Source organism: Palaemon carinicauda, chromosome 22 (genome assembly GCF_036898095.1).
Source record: "Palaemon carinicauda isolate YSFRI2023 chromosome 22, ASM3689809v2, whole genome shotgun sequence".
Lineage (NCBI taxonomy): Eukaryota > Metazoa > Arthropoda > Malacostraca > Decapoda > Palaemonidae > Palaemon > Palaemon carinicauda.
The window spans coordinates 47,889,667-47,909,666 of record NC_090746.1 but is presented as its reverse complement, the minus strand read 5'-3'; the positions used below and the strand labels follow the sequence as shown (position 1 = coordinate 47,909,666).

The following is a 20,000-nucleotide window of genomic DNA, read 5'->3' as shown; positions in this document are numbered from 1 at the left end:
AAGTGACTTACATAGGTATTTCAGATTAAATGTGCAAGTGACTTATATAGGAATATGAGAGATATAACCTACAAGTAACTCATACAGTATCGGTATTATAGAGGGAATGTACAAGTGATCATTTAACTCTGTTCTCGCAAGAAAGGTAGCGGTCAGCGGTATCCAGGCATCGATTGGGCACTAGGCTTCCTGGCTGGTAGGCAAAGCGTGAGATCTCTGAGACACGAATCCGAAAACTGCATCCGGGTCATTCGTTTTACTTTTTAAGCGTAAATGTACTAGTGAATTTTATAGGTATTTCAGAGTAAATGTAGCCAGTTATGTTGAGATTATATAAGAGGTGAGTATGTAAACAGATGAAAAAGAGAGGGAATAGGGTGGTACAAAAGTTTAAAAAGAGACTTGAAGCTTTTATGGAGGCCACATATGGAATGTATGAGGGGATTAGCAAGCTAAATCGGTTTTATAGAATTGATATGTTGATGTTGAATGCAAAAAGTAGAAGTTCAGACCGTTGAGGTGAAATGCTTGCATGGTATATGTGATAGAAAAAGAGAAGTGGTTAGCTTTATGTAGAGATGTAGAAGTGGCAAAGTGTTAACATAATTTAAAGGATGGAGAGAAATGTTTTGAGGTGGATCACTCGAGTGGAAAAGTCGTAATTAAGAGTTTTATGAAAATTGTGTTAAATTTTGATATGTTAATGTGCACATGAGATTTATAAACAGTTCATCATTAGAACTGCGATTGTGACAGTGACCTTTTTCTCACTGTTTTTTCTTTGAAATCATAACTGTTAAAGGAAAAAGTTACAGATGAATATGTATGCATATATATACATGCATACATATATACATACACACACACATATATATATATATATATATATATATATATATATATATATATATATATATATATACGAATAAACTATGTATATATACACACATACATACAAATGTGTACACACACACACATATATATATATATATATATATATATATATATATATATATATATATATATATATATATATATATATATATATATATATATATATATATATATATATAAATATATATATATCTTTTTGTAGTGGGAGTTCATAAACGTTGTGAAAGGGTTTGCTTATCGCCATGATCAGCAAGGCTCTGCAAGTCAGGGCCCCCCATACTAGGTTCACGTGCTGAGGGGATCAGACAAAAATCTTCCATCATCACCAATTCGTGCTGACCAGTGTGGTGATGGAAACTGGCCAAACCCCTGCCGGCATTGAATTGACATGTCCAAGGGCTTTGTCCTGCAGTGGACTAGGAACGGATACATTTGTTGTTGTTGTTGTTGTTGTTGTATATATATGCATATATATATATATATATATATATATATATATATATATATATATATATATTTATATATACATATACATATATATATATATATATATATATATATATATATATATATATATATATATATATATATATATATATATATATATATATATATATATATATATATATATATATATATATATATATATATATATGTATATATATAAATATATATAATATATATATATATATATATATATATATATATATATATATATATATATATATATATATATATATATATATATATATTGTACATACAATACTCTTCTATGAAACTGAATGCTACATCTAACTATTCTAATCCAGGAAATGGAACTGGAAGGAAGATCATTAAGTTTTTCTCTGGTAAAATTTCATTTCTTAAATTCGTGAACGTCATTTACATGGGTTTTAGAACATCTTAGATGTATGCAGTAATTTAGTTACTCAGAGTTGATGCATCTAATCTATATAGTAACTGATTAATAAAACGCCATAGTACTTTACGAGACTTAAATTTCCCCGATAATCATGAGATTTCTCTTTCTTTCTAGCTCCCTTTAAAAGTGCCAGTCACACGTGGCAGTGTAGCAACGGTGAGGATTTGGAGATCAGCATCACTAACCGAGATGGTCAAGTGGATAGTTCACTCCTAAGATTGCCTGGTCCAGCATGGAATGCGGGTGATCTTTCTCTTGCTAGGAATTCTCCTTACAGTTACAAACTAAAGATTAAAGACATGAAACCTGAGGACAGTGGACTGCATGTTTTAGGTCCAGAAAATAATGAATGTTATCTTAACGTTATTGTTAGAGGTGAGAACAATGATTTGTTGTTTTCCGCATCAAGGGTTATCGGAGGGTAAATGTTGCATCAGGTTCTCTTTTCTAAATAGATGCCAAAGAAGCACAATTCATAAAGAAGCAAACATGTGTCTATAAGTTGTCATTGCTTTGTATCACACAAGACTGCCAAGCTGGAAAATTCGGGCCAAAGTGCGACAACCGATGTCCTAATTGTCAAAATGGCGGACAGTGCCACAGCTACACTGGAGAGTGCCTATGTCCTCCTGGTTTCATAGGAAAGGAATGTCAACATGGTTAGTTGTTCTCTTCTCCTCATTCTTGTCTTCCTCATTAAACGTTTTGTTTCAATGTTTCTTCCCTTTCGTTTCGTTAGATTTTGATTGAATGTGAAAACGAGAAATATATTTCTTTCAAATCAAATATGATCAGAATTGTTATCGCTTAGCAGCCTTATAAAATTGATGGTTCATTATATATTTGTGCTTCTTACCTGAAAATCACCCGAAATTACTTATTTTTTCATACAATGAGAAAGTTTATAAGATATGATCGATTACGTGTTTCTTTCAGCTTGTCCCAAAGGTTGGTTTGGAACCAAATGTCAGTTTCACTGTGACAAAAAATACCTAGAAAATCTAGGACCTTTTCCAGACTCTTGCAAGGGACTGATTCTTTGTCTGCCGAGTCCAATGGGTTGTTCATGCTTTCCTGGGTACAAAGGTCCCATGTGTAATGAAGGTGAGAGAGATACAGAGTTGCATGCAGTTCTGAACATATAATATAGGTTCAAGTCTTAAATCTTATCTTAATGATCACTATACTATTTTTCTTCTCTGTAATGAACACTTAATAACAAAATATTCTTTAACTAACAATAATTACTACTTTGAAATTAAAAATCTTTCCTTTCCTTTTCATAAAATGTACCTTGAACAAATTCATTTGCAATCCCATGCCAGTATCACTTTCCTAAATCACTTCAGCAAGAATTCTCTACCTGACAGATTTAGATTTCAAGGCTTCAAAAATCTTGAACATCTAACACTTTGTCCTGAAAGGGTGATGTTACAAATGGTCAAGAACTTTACAGAATATAAAGTTTTTCAAAGATACTTTTCAAATTTAATTAAGATTATGTCTATTCTTTGAGAGTTTCTATATATGGTTTTTTCAGTTTGTCTTATTTTTGGGAATTTCAGTGTTTACCTCTCCGCCGATTCATTTCTTTATACATTCCATTTTATGATTTTAATTACTGTGAAAGAATCTTTGTCCAGATTTGAGCTTAGAGCAAATCAATTAAAACCTATTATGTTAGATTTTTCGTTTTATTGCCGTCATCATATTAACAAACTTTAACATGTTTGTTGTACATAACTGTTTATCTTATGGAAGTTAAGATCAATAATGTTTCTAACCTTAAAAAATATATTTTACCAGCAAATACGTTTATAAAGATAAAGATAGCAGACATTTTGATGAATAAACTAAATGAAATGTAAAATATAATAACAATGAAGTAATAATAATAGTACTACCGGGTAGTTATAGTAGTCTTTGTCAATTATTATAGCCAGTTCTTAAATAAACGAATGTACTTTGTTCCTAAATGATGTGCCTCATTTCAATGACTCCTTAAGATTTTATAAAAGAGAAAGGAAAAGTGAACAATGTCAATCGTCTGGAAGAGGAAGTTTACCTGGAGTATTTTCCTATACATTGAGGGATTGATGATTGACAAGTGTCATCTATTGAAGATACTAAAGATGGAGTCGAAGGGTGGTTGGTGTGCATGTCAGGAAGCCATAGAAGTTCATGTCAAGTTTACACATCAATACATTAGTTTTCATTTTCAATATACATCATTGAATTAAAGATTGATCTTCATCAAATAATAAACATTGTTCACTGTGATTGTCTTTATAACATTTGATGATTACGGGCATAAGAGACTAACAAGTCTCGTGGGACACAAGCTTAGGAAATCACGAGGCTTTTATAAAAAAAAAAAAATCTGCTTGGCAATTTTACTATAGTCCATTTCTTTTATCGAGGCAGATTTGCACCGACTCGCAGCGGTGCCCTTTTAGCTCAGAAAAGTTTCCTGATCGCTGATTGGTTAGAATTATCTCCTCCAACCAATCAGCGATCAGGAAACTTTTCCGAGCTAAAAGGGCACCGCTGCCAGTCGGTGCAAATCTGCATCGCTAAAAGAAATTGACTATAGAGACAAAATCATAAGATATTTCAACAAATCTGTATTCAATCCCTTTTCCTTTTGATATAGTACTGTCAATGATATTGATCCTACCGATGCAACTCTAATATTTATTCTTAGTTTACTCAGGATTATAATTTTCCCTTTTATGTCTTTTATATCATCTAACAATATCTCAATTTATTTTATAGTTATACTTGAAAAGTCAAACAGTCCCACAGTAAGAAATGGAGTAATCAATTTCATCCAAATTAGATTTAGCCACGTATTTCAGGCCGTATTCTCGAAGGATAATTATATCTAAACTACAGGTAGACGGTTTTGTAGTGTTTTGAAAAGGAAATTTCATTAAATCAAAGTAAATTACTGGTCATAATGGTTCCCCCAACCATTTACATTTGAGTTAAAAATGTCTAGATGAATTGGAAACTTAATAAAAAAAAAAAAAAAATATGACTTTATTTGCATCGCAGTTTATTAGCAATTGTCTGTGTGAGAGTTTGCAGTGTTGAGTTTTTGTGTTTTTGATATCACATTCGAACATTTAATATTAGCCAGGAATTTTATTTGCTTTTCTCTCCCAGAATGCTCCACAGGAACCTTTGGGGCTGAGTGTACAGAAAGTTGCTCTGAGAAGTGTGGGTCAGAGCGCTGTGATCCACACACGGGCTCTTGTTTTGAATCTGGTAAGTATCGTCTGACTCAGTTATTCGGATTCGGGATTTGCTTTAGAGTAGTTTTGTTTAAGCATCGTTGCAATGCCATCAAATTTCTTTCCAATGAAAGCTCTGCTGATTCTTGCAATATTGTCCTTAAAGATCCATATTTCCAAAAGCCTATTTCTCGCTGATTTGTTACTGAATAGAAAATAATCTCTTATGCTTTGAATTAATTTAAACTATAATTTTTCATGTGATTTATCATCATCTCTTGAAAGATGAAAACTGTAGCCAGAACTATGACAGTTAAGTTGTGCAGAATATTTGTTTTCCCTTAGTTAACCTTCTCGTTCATCTTTCAGATTCAGACGACTGGTCTATCCGACCGCCAACCCAAGTCAGTATGAGTGATGACCTGCTTCTGTCTTGGAGGGATGACTACTATAAGCAGCAGCATCGTTACTTTGTTACGACTAATGTATGTTATTAATAAGAGTGATAGTAATCATCCAAGCTCAAGTACTCGTGTATATATACTGTGTATATATATAATATATATATATATATATATATATATATATATATATATATATATATATATATATATATATATATATATATATATATATATATGTATGTATATATTCACATATATATATATAAAATATATATATATATATATATATATATATATATATATATATATATATATATATATATATGTATGTATGTATATATATATTCATATATATATATATATATATATATATATATATATATATATATATATATATATATATATACATATCATCATCATCATCATCATTAGCATCTCCTCCTACGCCTATTGACACAAAGGGCCGCGGTTAGATTTTGCCAATCATCTTTATCTTGAGCTTTTAAATCAATACATCTCCATTCATCATCTCCTATTTCACACTTCTAATCCTCAGCCATATAGGCCTGAGTCTTCTAATTCTACTAGTGCCTTGCAAAGCCCAATTAAATAGTTGGGGAATTATTCTCTCTTGGGGATTGCGAAGAGCATGCCCAACTCCAAGCACAAGTACTCGTATATGTGTTTATATATACATATATATATATATATATATATATATATATATATATATATATATATATATATATATATATATATATATATATATATATATGTATATAAATATGTATATATATATATATATATATATATATATATATATATATATATATATATATATATATATATATATATATATATATATATATATATATATATATATATATATATATATGTATATATATATAAATATTTGGTCAATTATTCTCTCTTGAGGAGTGCAAAGAGCATACCCAAACCATCTCCATCTAGCCCTAACCATAATATCATCCACATATGGCACTCGAGTAATCTCTCTTACAGTTTCATTTGTAATATTTTTGAGTGCTTTGTTCTCAAATCTACAAAATCTGCTGGATATTGTTTCATTGTGATACCACGACTCATTTCCATACAGTAACACCGACTTCACTAAACTGATATATAGCCTGATTTTTTGTATGTAATTTCAGGCCTTTTGATTTCCAAATTTTATTTAACCTAGCCAGTGTGTGATTTGTTCCTCAGCCTATCTGCAATTATCATTATGTAAAATTAATAAAAGTAATGAAATTAATATATATATATATATATATATATATATATATATATATATATATTATATATATATATATATATATATATATATATATATATATATATATATATATATATAGAGAGAGAGAGAGAGAGAGAGAGAGAGAGAGAGAGAGAGAGAGAGAGAGAGAGAGATACATATATTTATATATATGTATATATATATGTATATATATATATATATATATATATATATATATATATATATATATATATATATATATATATAAACTTCTGATACAAAAGTAAACTGTCTGATCAAGCATTCCTCTACTAAAAATAAAAAAATTCGGCAAAGAAATGAAATACTAAGGATTAGGAGCTTGGACGTGTGTAAATGGGGTGGTAAAGCGAAGAAATGTACGAAATTTCCTGATTAAATGAGAATGGGATATTTTGAAAATGTGTTTGGCTGGACTGTTGGAAGTTTGTGAGTGTTCAAAGATGAATATTCTTTACTTGGGAAAAGAGAAAATAGTGACAAAGAAAAAAGAAACCTTGTTAGAATTTGTGTTGATACAGAGCTAATGAAACATAGTGGAAGAAATGGTGAGAAGAAAAGTGATTGTATTTACACCTGATTGTTGTTTGGTTTAGGCAAAAGTCAAGATAGTTGAGTTCGATAGAGATATGTGAAAATAGTATTGGAAGCAATGAAGATGAATAAACTTGATAAAAAGAAAAAGAGAAGAGCAAATAAAGGGAGAAATAGATGAAGTAAGGTATATAGTTAAAGCCATAAAGGTAGGGAATAAAAAAAAAGAATCTTTTAAAATTTCCTGACGAGAAGAGAAGAAAGGGATCTTGGTATAGAAGGGTAGAAAAGGAGACAGAAAATAGTGAGTTGTAGACTGAGAAAATAAAAGGTTTACTGAAGGGATAAGGGATATTCTTTTAGGTCCTGTTGAATGACGGAATCACTGGCAAGGATGCCATTTCATGAATTATCAACCTAGTGATAAAAGTTACCCTTTCGGGCTTAAGGCTGAAGCTCAGGTTTTGCAGATAAAAAGAGTACATACTGACAGCAACTTTGTTGATAAGAATTCCCAAAGCTATACAAGGAAGCACAATAAACTATTTACAAAGACGGAGAGTAAAAGATTATCGCCGGAGCAATTGTTTTCTTTATTATAAAAATATTTCATTAATTGTTATTATCTGCTTTCATATGAATGCTAAAAATGATAGACGATTTCCTAAAAAGGTACTAAATATGTTGTTATAATATATTATGTCAATTTCCAAGAGATAAAGTGATGGTATCCTCAAGCAGAAGACCTTCAGCACCCCCAATCACATGTGACCATTATAACCAAATTCCCTTTTGCTTCTCTTTATCAGGTGACGAACAGCTGCCAAGAAGACCGCATTGGTGATGCAGAATTAAGAATTATAGATGAAGGAATTCTGCAGAAGACATTTCTTGGGGAAAGTCTAAAGGACTCAAAAATTGATGTCTGTGTTACTGCAAGTGACAGTTTGGAAGGAAACAGTAAAGCAAGTTGCATCTCGCACTCCGTGATTCCTAAAAGTAAGGAAAGAGTCTTTATCATGTCACCTTTGTCATACTCCCGCAATGCCACACACACATATACACACACACTTATATACAGTATATATATATATATATATATATATATATATATATATATATATATATATATATATATATATACTGTATATATATATATATATATATATATATATATATATATATATATATATGTATAGATATAGATATAGATATATATATATGTATATATATATATATGTGTGCATGTGTTTGTATTTATACACACACACACACACACATATATATATATATATATATATATATATATATATATATATATATATATATATATATATATATATATATATATATTTATATATAAACATATATATGTATACATACATATATATATATATATATATATATATATATATATATATATATATATATATATATGTATATATATATATATATATATATATATATATATATATATATATATACATATATATATATATATATATATATATATATATATATATATGTATATATATATATATGTATGTATGTGTGTGTGCTTGTGTGTGTATTTATACACACATATATACATATATATATATAAATATATATATATGCATATATATATATGTGTGTGTGTGTGTCTGTATATATACATATATATAAATAGATTTGCGTGTGTGTGTGTGTTTGTTGATAAGAATAGTTGTGCATTTACGATATCCCTTCATGTTTACCTGTCTTTATTATCTTTATACTTGCTCTTGTGACCAGATGTACTGTACAAACTGCAGTAGTCTTTAACGTGAATCTATTTCAGGTCCACACGAATAAAGATAAAAAATAACAAGAAAATCTCACTGACCTAAAAGCCAATTTTGTTCTCGGACTTTTCCTGAGAATTATTCCTCTTTCTCTTTGCAGAAACAACTGTAACATTTGATAGAAAACCAGCCTGTACAAATTATGGAACTGGTAGTTTAAGATGTACGGCTGAGATTCAGAATAGATGTCCCTCAATATTTGATGGAAATTATGAGTTGAAATTCAACCTCTCGTCATTCCTCGCCTGCAACCAAACGGCCATCAGTCGCTCGGAATCTGAAACGCTGCCGATTTCAGGAAAGTCAATTGAACACATCTTCCGAAACCTCATTCCCGGATTGCAATACGATGTGAATGTGTCGGTGATCTACAATGGCGTTGTCATATCAGAATCACTTGGAATCTCTGCCAAGTTAGACACTGATGGTGAGTATAGGCCTATATGAAGATTTCTTTCATGCATAATTCTTAGGTTGCCTAATCTCATATAAATATTATCCCTTGACAACCAGTGATAATCATTCAAAGAAATTTAAACAGATTCTTTTTTCTCAATGAATATAATTGTGTGATGTAATGAATGAAATTGATTTAATCACTGTGACTTCTTAAGACCATGAATATACTATTTGATATGTACCGGTAATTGTAAGATTAAACTCAAATAGGATAAGTATTGACAAAAATTAGAGATAGAGAGTTAAGCTGAATGGGTCAGGCGTAGATGATGTGTATATTATCACAGAATAATCTTGAACCTTTTCCTCTATTTCTCGATGAAGTTCCTCCGACCGTTGAAGATTTGACCGTGGCCATTCTGGGGGAGGACAAAATAAGGCTGATGTGGAACGACCCCTGTCCGCCGAATGGGGAAATAAGCGGATATTACATCGGGAAGGGTTTTCACTCAAGTCTTTTCATCTCAAAGAGTGAAACTCATTGTCCTAAAACTATCAAATATGATGGATGTTACAATATATCAAATTTGACTAAAGGGAAGATGTATACAAGAGGTTACACATACGTGAGTAAAATATGTTTATCTTTACTCTTCTCTTATTGCGAATATTATTCTTTTCAGACATAAGAAATCCTCATATTATAACACATTTTATGAGACATCTTTTGCTGTTCTTTTGTAATGATATATATATATATCTATATAAGTATATATATATATATATATATATATATATATATATATATATATATATATACATATATATATATATATATATATATATATATATATATATATATATATATATATATATATATAAGTATACATATATGTATACATATATATGTATATATAAAAATATATATATATATACATATATATATATATAATATATATATAATATATATATATAGAACATATATATATATATATATATATATATATATATATATATATATATATATATATATATATATATATATATATATATATATATATATATATATAGAGAGAGAGAGAGAGAGAGAGAGAGAGAGAGAGAGAGAGAGAGAGAGAGAGAGAGAGAGAGAGAGACTGTGTAATTTTTGTATAATTTGTAGCATAACAGATTGACTTATAATCTCATCTCTGGTTACATCGAAACTTTCTTTTCTATTTTGTGTTCATTTTAGTTGATCATTTCAGGTGCAGATATATAATTCTGATGGGAAATCTGGAGAGTCTGAATATTATAAATTTCTCATGGCAGAAACCGGTGAGTAAAACGACATGGACTTTCTTTCTGATATTTCTCAAAGCATTTTAAACTTAATGACTGAAAGAATCGAAACATTTGTGGAAAGTAAGAAGTTTCATTCAGTTTCATCCCAGCTGCTTCTTAAATTGTAAAACCTAAACAACTTTAGCTTTGGTTTGAGACGATCTTATTTTCAACGCATTTACTATTCATCTATGCTGATTTCAAAATATGCAAAATAAGAAAAGTGGATGATGAAGAAAGTATCTAATTATTAATTATTCATCATTATTAAGGAATGCGCTCAATAATTATTGAAAGGATCATTTCTAAAGTTATATTTCATCCAAGTAGTTTCCTGTGTTTTTGGGCCAATGTTTTAATTCTGTAAAATATTTGTTTTCTTTAACATTTAATTAGATTTAATAATATTTTAACCATAATATCTTGTTATATTGTTTCCTTTTTTATAAATAAAGGAAAAAGAATGTGTAACAAGAAAGTGAAAAAGGCTTCCATTCTAAGTCTCTCTAACTTATGAACCAGTAATTTCTAAATTGTTGGACAACGTCCTTCCGTAGAACCTAAGATAATTTCTAACTTTTGTTCAAGGACCTCGCCAGTAAGTTTACTGGATGACTGAGTGAAGGTTATAAGGTGTTTGTGTTACTGAATGTACCCGATCAAAGACTTGGATTCAGTTCCAAACTTTAGGTAATGCATTTAGGAACAACAGATTTAGAATGAATCCAACCATAGATATAGCTATTAATCAATGTCCTTTTAATATTTCGCTCCAAGAACCAAGCACCCCGGAAATACTTCTACCAGAAGACCAAGGTTCCCCAGTAACTATACTTCCTCCAACGCAGCCAGGTGGCGAACTTGTGAATTGTACATTAACTGTTGGGGAAGAATCCTGTGTGAAGCCGTACACAGAAGACGAGTTCATGACCTGTCAGGTAAGTCCCAAATTTTCATTTGAATGGGTCACCTGGAATCAAAAAGGATTTCATGTGGCAGCTTAAAGGACGTCTTCAAATGAAGCAATATTTGCTTTATAAGTGATGGAAGCCAGAGATCAGAGATAAGGGGAATTTGACCCACTAAAAGTACAAATTTTGAAAGACTTGAAAAGTAGTTCATCTATATAAGAAGGGAAAACTAAGATGAATTATGAAGAATCTAAACTGACAATCATGTTAGTTTAAATGGGAACGCTTAAAATTGGTTGGAATATTCGAGATTTGATGGCTATTTTTGTCTTAAAGCCTTTGAATTAGCCATTTTACCCCAAATATTCTCACGGAGGGAGAAGTAGGCAGAGAGAGACAGCGACAGAGACAGGAAAAATCCAGCTTCCGAATTCTTGATAATGAAAATCTTCATTTTAATCACAACTAATTTATTTAGCTTTCATATATCCATTGGTGATTTTCAAAGTTTATCCTTATGATGAATGTACACAGGAGACAATATCAATAAGAATATGAATTCAATATACTTTAATCAACCCAAATAGCAGTAATATTTCGATAATCAATTAAAAAGCTGTGACAGAGTGATTATATCTTTACCATGTGGTTTTTTATCAATCAGTTTTACAAATTTTCTTTTTTTAGATGGCTGACCTTCCACCTGGCAAAATAATTGAGGTCCGAGCATGGTGTTGCAATACAAAGATTTGTGGAAATGAATCCACAAAAGAACTGGTCACGAAGCCTTTCCCTGAATTTGAAGGATCCCTCACAGTTGGAGAGAAGACCAATTCCTCTGTAGCAATTTCACTACCTCGGGTCACCAATGATGGAGATGGTAATAGGTAAACATTTTCAATGAAGCTATCATGGAAATTACATTTCTGCTCAATTTCGGAAATTTTCCATTGATAACTTGATTTAATTACCTGGCGGATAAAACTAGTTGAATATAAGATCTATTTGATTATACAAGAGCAATTCAAGTGGTAAAGCAATAGGTATCTTTGAAGAGACACATAAATTATTAGTTATTCATGTTTGTTGCAAAGCATTTTTGTGAGATAGAATTTCTTCTCGTTCTTTCAAATTCTCTCGAGTTCTTCCCAAATCATTCAATTTTTGAGAAATCTGGAAAAGAAGATAGTTATCAGAATCATTGTTAGTTTGGATTTTAAACTCATTCATGAGAAAATACATCTGTTGTCATCCCTGGAACATATTCTTCTAGCTGTAATACTGTAAAATGCCATAAGGAATCAATGTATAGACTGATGATAACCAAGGTTCTTTGCATCTTCCTTTCTATACCAAATCCATTGCCTTCTTCGTCTGCTCTCTCTCTCCCTCTCTCTCTCTCTCTCTCTCTCTCTCTCTCTCTCTCTCTCTCTCTCTCTTTTACCACTTATCTGGCCAACTCCTTTAACTTTATTTTGCTCGTTTTCATCTCAATCCTCAAGATATCTTTCAAGCAAGACCAAAATCTTGGAAAGGTGATCGTAGCTTCTTTGCAAAACAACAAATAAAACAGCAGTTTAATTGTTTTCGATATCATTATCATGCTTATTATTATCATTATCAATTATGATATAATTTTTATAATTATTGTTTTCATTATCCTAATTGACACTACTATCTCTAAAGCGATAAAAACATCGACAACAACAATGATCTTGATAATAATCTTTAAAGCATTAGGCCTACCATCTTTATCAATATTTTCTTCTTGTTTCTTTTTCTTCATTATGTTAGAAATATGTTCTAAGATGTAGAGAGAAAGTTAATGATCTCATTCTCCTCAAAAACACTTTCTGATTCTGATCACAACAACTTTGTTGACCGTCCCTCTTCTTCTTCTTCTTCTTCTTCTTCTTTTTCAGCTCCTTCCTCATTGTAGTAGAACACGTAACCCAAGATGGCGAGGGAGTAGAAGATCTTCAAGGGAAGGTTGAAGCATTAGTCACTAGAGATCGAAAAGGCCGGAAAGAAAAAATAGATTGCCTTGATGGGCCTTTTTGGATTGCTGGAGAAATATCATCTGTAAGTAACATTATTGTTTTCGGAAGTTGTTGCTGGATAACCCTGTTTTTCACTTCCTGATTGCTTAGTTGCACTTTTCTTGTAAACTCCATCAACTGAGTTCTGGAGGAAATATTTCATATTAACTACACTTTTCTTATTTTTCATAACTAGCTGCATAAATTCTTTTCCTTAGCATGAAAACAGCATCACCCTTTAGAATCTGATCGCAGTTAAGACTGTTTTCATGCGTCCTTTGTTTAGTAATTTGTGTAAAATCTGTAACCTTTATTATCAAAGTATTTCCCTCTTTCTACTATCTTGCACTTAAAATGGATTCTATTCTCACTCGGGGAGCATTTCATAACAGATAGAGAGGTCATGTCTAACTTATCCTACAACGCTGTCAAGGATAACATTTGAATCCTTTTGCTGACATCATTTGTTAGACATCAGCCACTTTTACGGCCATGATGCTTTCCAGAGATAATTACTCTTTAATGGACAATTTTCAAGATTAGCGAGTACTAAGAATTAATTTCATTCTGGTTTTATAATTACCAAAATTGCAGTCGTAATTTAGCTCTGATGAATCCCACTGAATTTCTTATTATATTATTTGTTACTTATTTTAGACCTCTCTCACCACAGTTAGTTTTTATTGTATAACAGTATGATTTTTTTTTTCAATACTATTTTCATTGTTTTGCTTTTCTTTTCATCACACTTTCCTTTTTCTCCTTTCACTTTGAAATTCTGCCCATTATTATCATTCCTGCGAATCAATTTTTCTTCACCAAAGGGGTTAACTACTGCACTGTAATTGTTCAGGGGCTAATTTCTTCTCGGTAAGGGTAGAAGAGACTCCTTAGCTATGGTAAGCAGCTCTTCTATGAGATGGACACTCCAAAATCAAACCATCGTTCTCTATTCTTGGGTAGTGCCATAGCCTCTGTACCATGGTCTTACACTGCCTTGGGTTAGAGTTCTCTTGCTTGAGGGTACACTCGGACACACTTTTCTATCTAGGTTCTCTTCCTCTTGTTTTGTTAAAGTTTTATAGTTAAATAGGAAATATTTATTTTAATATTGTTACTACTCTTAAAATATTTTTTTCCTTATTCCCTTTCCTCACTGGGCTATTTTCCCTGTTGGGGCCCCTGGGCTTATAGCATCCTGCTTTTCCAACTAGGGTTGTAGCTTAGCATTTAATAATAATAATAATAATAATAATAATAATAATAATAATAATAATAATAATAATAATAATAAACATAGCAGCAAATATTTGAAGGAGCTACTTCATAGCTGCACCAAAAAACAAAATATATTTTGGAAATTACTAAGCAGTTAAGATTTATGAAAAGCACTGGTATATGAAATCGATTACATATAAATTGTGTAAAAAATACATTAAAGCAAGACTCAAAATGGGTACGAGATATAATCACGCTGTGTAAATTCACACGAATATCAATTGGCTTTTATGGATAAAATGAAAAGAAAATAGATGTCATTAGTCAGTGTAGGTCTGGAGATTTGTATCACATGATCATCGTAAATTGCCTGAAATGCATGTCTTAATGTAAAAAGATATGTTTTTTTTTTATATATAGTTTATAGTTAGTTATGCCCCCTGTGGCCGCGGGGGCATATAAAAATTAGAATAGCGCCAACGTTATCCCTGCGTGTCGTAAGAGGCGACTAAAAGGGACGGGACGAGGGGGCTGGGAACCCCCTCTCCTGTAAAAATTCCTACGAGACATCGACAAGGAGATGGAGCTGGGGGGAGAGTGACTGCTCCCCGCACTCTAGTTTTGGGGTGTTTAAATGTGCGTGGATGTAGTACGATAGAGAGTAAAAGATGTGAGATTGGAAGTATGTTTAGAAGTAGAAGGATGGATGTATTGGCCTTGAGTGAGACAAAGATGAAAGGAAAGGGTGAAGTGATGTTTGGTGAAATGTCTGGTAGAGTGTCTGGGATTGAAAGGGGAAGAGCGAGAGAGGGTGTGGCGTTATTGCTGAGTGAATGGATGACAGGTAAAGTAGTGGAATGGAAGGAGATATCATCTAGGTTAATGTGGGTAAGGGTTAGGTTGGGTAGGGAATGTTGGGCGTTTGTCAGTGCGTATGGGCCAGGTAGTGAGAAAAGTGAAGAAGATCGGAATGAGTTCTGGAATGATTTAACTAGGTGTGTAGAAGGACTGGGTAGAAGGAATTATGTAGTTGTTATGGGTGACTTAAATGCTAGAGTGGGCGCTGGAGAGGTAGAAGGTGTCATTGGTAAGTATGGCGTACCAGGTGAAAATGAGAGTGGTGAGAGACTGGTAGATATGTGTGTTGAACAAGAGATGGTAATAGGTGCTAGCTTCTTTAAAAAGAAAGATAAGAATAAGTATACATGGGTAAGAGTGGCAAATGGAAGAGTAGTAGAAAGGGCATTAATGGATTATGTGTTGGTAACTAGAAGAATGTTTGGAAGATTGAAAGACGTGCACGTGTTTAGGGGTATGGCTAACGGTATGTCTGATCATTTTTTAGTGGAAGGAAAATTAGTTGTAGCAAAAGAGTGGGGGAATAGAGTAGGTGGATGTAAAAGGGAGGTAGTGAGGATTGAAGAGCTAATAAAACCGGGGGTAAGAAGTAAATATCAGGAAAGGTTGAAAATGGCATATGATGAGGTGGGAGTAAGAGAAACTGGTAATTTAGAGGAGGAATGGAAGTTAGTAAAAGAAAATTTTGTTGGGATTGCAAGTGATGTATGTGGCAAGAAGGTTGTTGGAGGCAGCATGAGGAAGGGCAGTGAATGGTGGAATGAAGGAGTGAAGGTGAAAGTGGAAGAGAAGAAGAGGGCTTTTGAAGAATGGCTGCAGAGTAATAGTATAGAGAAGTATGAAAAATATAGAGAGAAAAAGGTGGAAGTAAAGCGCAAGGTACGTGAGGCAAAGAGGGCAGCTGACCTGATGTGGGGTCAGGGATTGGGTCAGTCATATGAAGAGAATAAGAAGAAGTTTTGGAAAGAAGTGAAGAGAGTAAGGAAGGCTGGCGCAAGAATTGAAGAGACAGTGAAAGATGGAAATGGAAGGTTGTTAAAAGGAGAGGAGGCAAGGAAAAGGTGGGCGGAATATTTTGAAAGTTTGCTGAATGTTGAGGATAATAGGGAGGCAAATATAACTGCTGTTCCAGGTGTTGAGGTGCCAGTGATGGGAGATGAGAATGAGAGAGAGATAACAATAGAGGAAGTGAGGAGAGCACTAGATGAAACGAGAGTAGGAAAAGCATCTGGTATGGACGGTGTGAAAGCTGAGATGTTGAAGGAAGGGGGTGTGACTGTACTTGAATGGTTGGTGAGATTGTTTAATATGTGTTTTGTGTTGTCAATGGTACCAGTAGATTGGGTTTGTGCATGTATTGTACCACTATATAAGGGTAAGGGAGATGTGCATGAGTGTTGTAATTCAAGAGGTATTAGTTTGTTGAGTGTAGTTGGAAAAGTGTATGGTAGAGTACTGATTAATAGGATTAAGGATAAAACAGAGAATGCAATCTTGGAAGTACAGGGTGGTTTTAGAAGAGGTAGGGGTTGTATGAATCAGATTTTTACAGTTAGGCAGATATGCGAGAAATATTTAGCAAAAGGTAAGGAGGTGTATGTTGCGTTTATGGATCTGGAGAAAGCATATGATAGAGTTGATAGGGAAGCAATGTGGGATGTGATGAGGTTATATGGAGTTGGTGGAAGGTTGTTGCAAGCAGTGAAAAGTTTATACAAAGGTAGTAAAGCATGTGTTAGAATAGGAAATGAAGTGAGTGATTGGTTTCCGGTGAGAGTGGGGCTGAGACAGGGATGTGTGATGTCGCCGTGGTTGTTTAACTTGTATGTTGATGGAGTGGTGAGAGAGGTGAATGCTCGAGTGCTTGGACGAGGATTAAAACTGGTAGGCGAGAATGACCATGAATGGGAGGTAAATCAGTTGCTGTTTGCGGATGATACTGTACTGGTAGCAGACACAGAAGAGAAGCTTGACCGACTAGTGACAGAATTTGGAAGGGTGTGTGAGAGAAGGAAGTTGAGAGTTAATGTGGGTAAGAGTAAGGTTATGAGATGTACGAGAAGGGAAGGTGGTGCAAGGTTGAATGTCATGTTGAATGGAGAGTTACTTGAGGAGGTGGATCAGTTTAAGTACTTGGGGTCTGTTGTTGCAGCAAATGGTGGAGTGGAAGCAGATGTACGTCAGAGAGTGAATGAAGGTTGCAAAGTTTTGGGGGCAGTTAAGGGAGTAGTAAAAAATAGAGGGTTGGACATGAATGTAAAGAGAGTTCTATATGAGAAAGTGATTGTACCAACTGTGATGTATGGATCGGAGTCGTGGGGAATGAAAGTGATGGAGAGACAGAAATTGAATGTGTTTGAGATGAAGTGTCTGAGAAGTATGGCTGGTGTATCTCGAGTAGATAGGGTTAGGAACGAAGTGGTGAGAGAGAGAACGGGTGTAAGAAATGAGTTAGCGGCTAGAGTGGATATGAATGTGTTGAGGTGGTTTGGCCATGTTGAGAGAATGGAAAATGGTTGTCTGCTAAAGAAGGTGATGAATGCAAGAGTTGAGGGGAGAAGTACAAGAGGAAGGCCGAGGTTTGGGTGGATGGATGGTGTGAAGAAAGCTCTGGGTGATAGGAGGATAGATGTGAGAGAGGCAAGAGAGCGTGCTAGAAATAGGAATGAATGGCGAGCGATTGTGACGCAGTTCCAGTAGGCCCTGCTGCTTCCTCCGGGGCCTTAGATGACCGCGGAGGTAGCAGCAGTAGGGGAGTCAGCATTATGAAGCTTCATCTGTGGTGGAAATGTGGGAGGTTTGGCTGTGGCACCCTAGCAGTACCAGCTGAACTCGGTTGAGTCCCTGATTAGGCTGAAGGAACATAGAGAGTAGAGGTCCCCTTTTTGTTTTTGTTTCATTGTTGGTGTCGGCTACCCCCCAAAATTGGGGGAAGTGCCTTGGTATATAGATAGATAGATAGTTAGTCACACTTTGCAGTAAATTAAGAAAGCTCTGTGAACAAACATTCAAGATTTTCTTTTTCCAACGAACAGAACTCCTATACCTCTTAGCAGTATGCAACTGATTAAAACTTGAATAATGTATTGTGTAGCAACTTTAATAATGTATTGTGTAGCGAACAGTCATAAGCAAACATCGAATATTTCATTTGGTTCTCGGGTGATACGGAAAGAACTTAAGAGTCCTTTTAACTATATTATGTATCTCTATATAATTCTATTCCCGAATTTCCATTCAAGAGCACAATCGCATTTGTAGTCGGGGATGGAAAAGACTACAACGGATATTACAACTGCCCACTACAGGAAGGAGAAGCCTACAGGTTTGCAGTTCGGGCTGCTACAAGACTTCGAGGTATGTAGCTCCGGTTTTGGGGTCTTGTGTAGTTATGGGCAATCAAGTAAACAAAGTCAGTGCCAGTTTCTCTGCCAAGTAATAATAATAATAATAATAATGATAATAATAATAATAATAATATATTCTTTAATTTTCTTTTAATCTGACTTCTTAATGAGTCCATGAACTTTGACAGAGGAGCACCCATCAGTTTCATTATTTGATCCATAAATACTCATGTTGACAGAATATAAAGCTGAAAAGGACACAAAAATGCTAGTTAACTGTCAAAATCTGGAGGCTGCTCGCTCTCAAAAACTCTATTAAACAATATTCCGTGATCATTTCACTGAAGCCTACATACATATCAATATATAATTTACATGAATTAGATTTCCGTAGTTCAGAAAGACGGGCGAAACTTCAGCAAATCCCATATCGTAATTAAAAATGTTCCTCCTTTGAGCTAAAAATAATATAAGCGAAATTCTTATGAGTGGCATTTGACCATGGATGAATATTTTACGTTAGGGGCAATCACCTTAGCATAACATTGTAGACTTTTTTTTTATCAAACAATGAAATCTGGATGTTATGTCATTGATCTTATTGGAATTCTGATCCTTATTAATAGTGAAAATTATTTCAAATCTAATACTTGAATTACAACTGAATATCTCTAAGTAACATATCTAAGGTTTGCTTAAGGAATTTTCTTCTTAATTGAAAACATACAATTAGAGTTAAAAGTCAAGTTAAAGAAGCTAGACAGCCCTGTGCGATCAGAACAAAAGGGAGAGATT

General features: G+C 33.0%; 3 protein-coding genes across 3 annotated transcripts in view; 2 read left to right on the top strand and 1 right to left on the bottom strand.

Annotated features, from left to right (window-relative positions):
* LOC137616421 (uncharacterized) overlaps nucleotides 1–20,000 on the bottom strand; it is a 742,648-nt gene that overhangs the window by 582,198 nt on the left and 140,450 nt on the right. The gene's annotated exons all lie outside the window — the stretch shown is intronic.
* The window catches only part of LOC137615874 (uncharacterized), a gene marked incomplete at its 3' end in the record, with an annotated part of 165,388 nt that overhangs the window by 113,349 nt on the left and 32,039 nt on the right, over nucleotides 1–20,000 (top strand). The gene's annotated exons all lie outside the window — the stretch shown is intronic.
* LOC137616736 (uncharacterized) overlaps nucleotides 1–20,000 on the top strand; it is an 88,945-nt gene that overhangs the window by 60,359 nt on the left and 8,586 nt on the right. Inside the window, exons 13-25 of the mRNA XM_068346738.1 lie at nucleotides 1,931–2,191; nucleotides 2,344–2,475; nucleotides 2,753–2,920; nucleotides 4,985–5,086; nucleotides 5,422–5,537; nucleotides 8,097–8,286; nucleotides 9,211–9,537; nucleotides 9,894–10,135; nucleotides 10,757–10,826; nucleotides 11,610–11,770; nucleotides 12,431–12,630; nucleotides 13,666–13,825; nucleotides 19,101–19,215. Coding sequence (XP_068202839.1) covers nucleotides 1,931–2,191; nucleotides 2,344–2,475; nucleotides 2,753–2,920; nucleotides 4,985–5,086; nucleotides 5,422–5,537; nucleotides 8,097–8,286; nucleotides 9,211–9,537; nucleotides 9,894–10,135; nucleotides 10,757–10,826; nucleotides 11,610–11,770; nucleotides 12,431–12,630; nucleotides 13,666–13,825; nucleotides 19,101–19,215 — 2,244 coding nt within the window. The remainder of the gene's footprint in view (nucleotides 1–1,930; nucleotides 2,192–2,343; nucleotides 2,476–2,752; nucleotides 2,921–4,984; nucleotides 5,087–5,421; nucleotides 5,538–8,096; nucleotides 8,287–9,210; nucleotides 9,538–9,893; nucleotides 10,136–10,756; nucleotides 10,827–11,609; nucleotides 11,771–12,430; nucleotides 12,631–13,665; nucleotides 13,826–19,100; nucleotides 19,216–20,000) is intronic.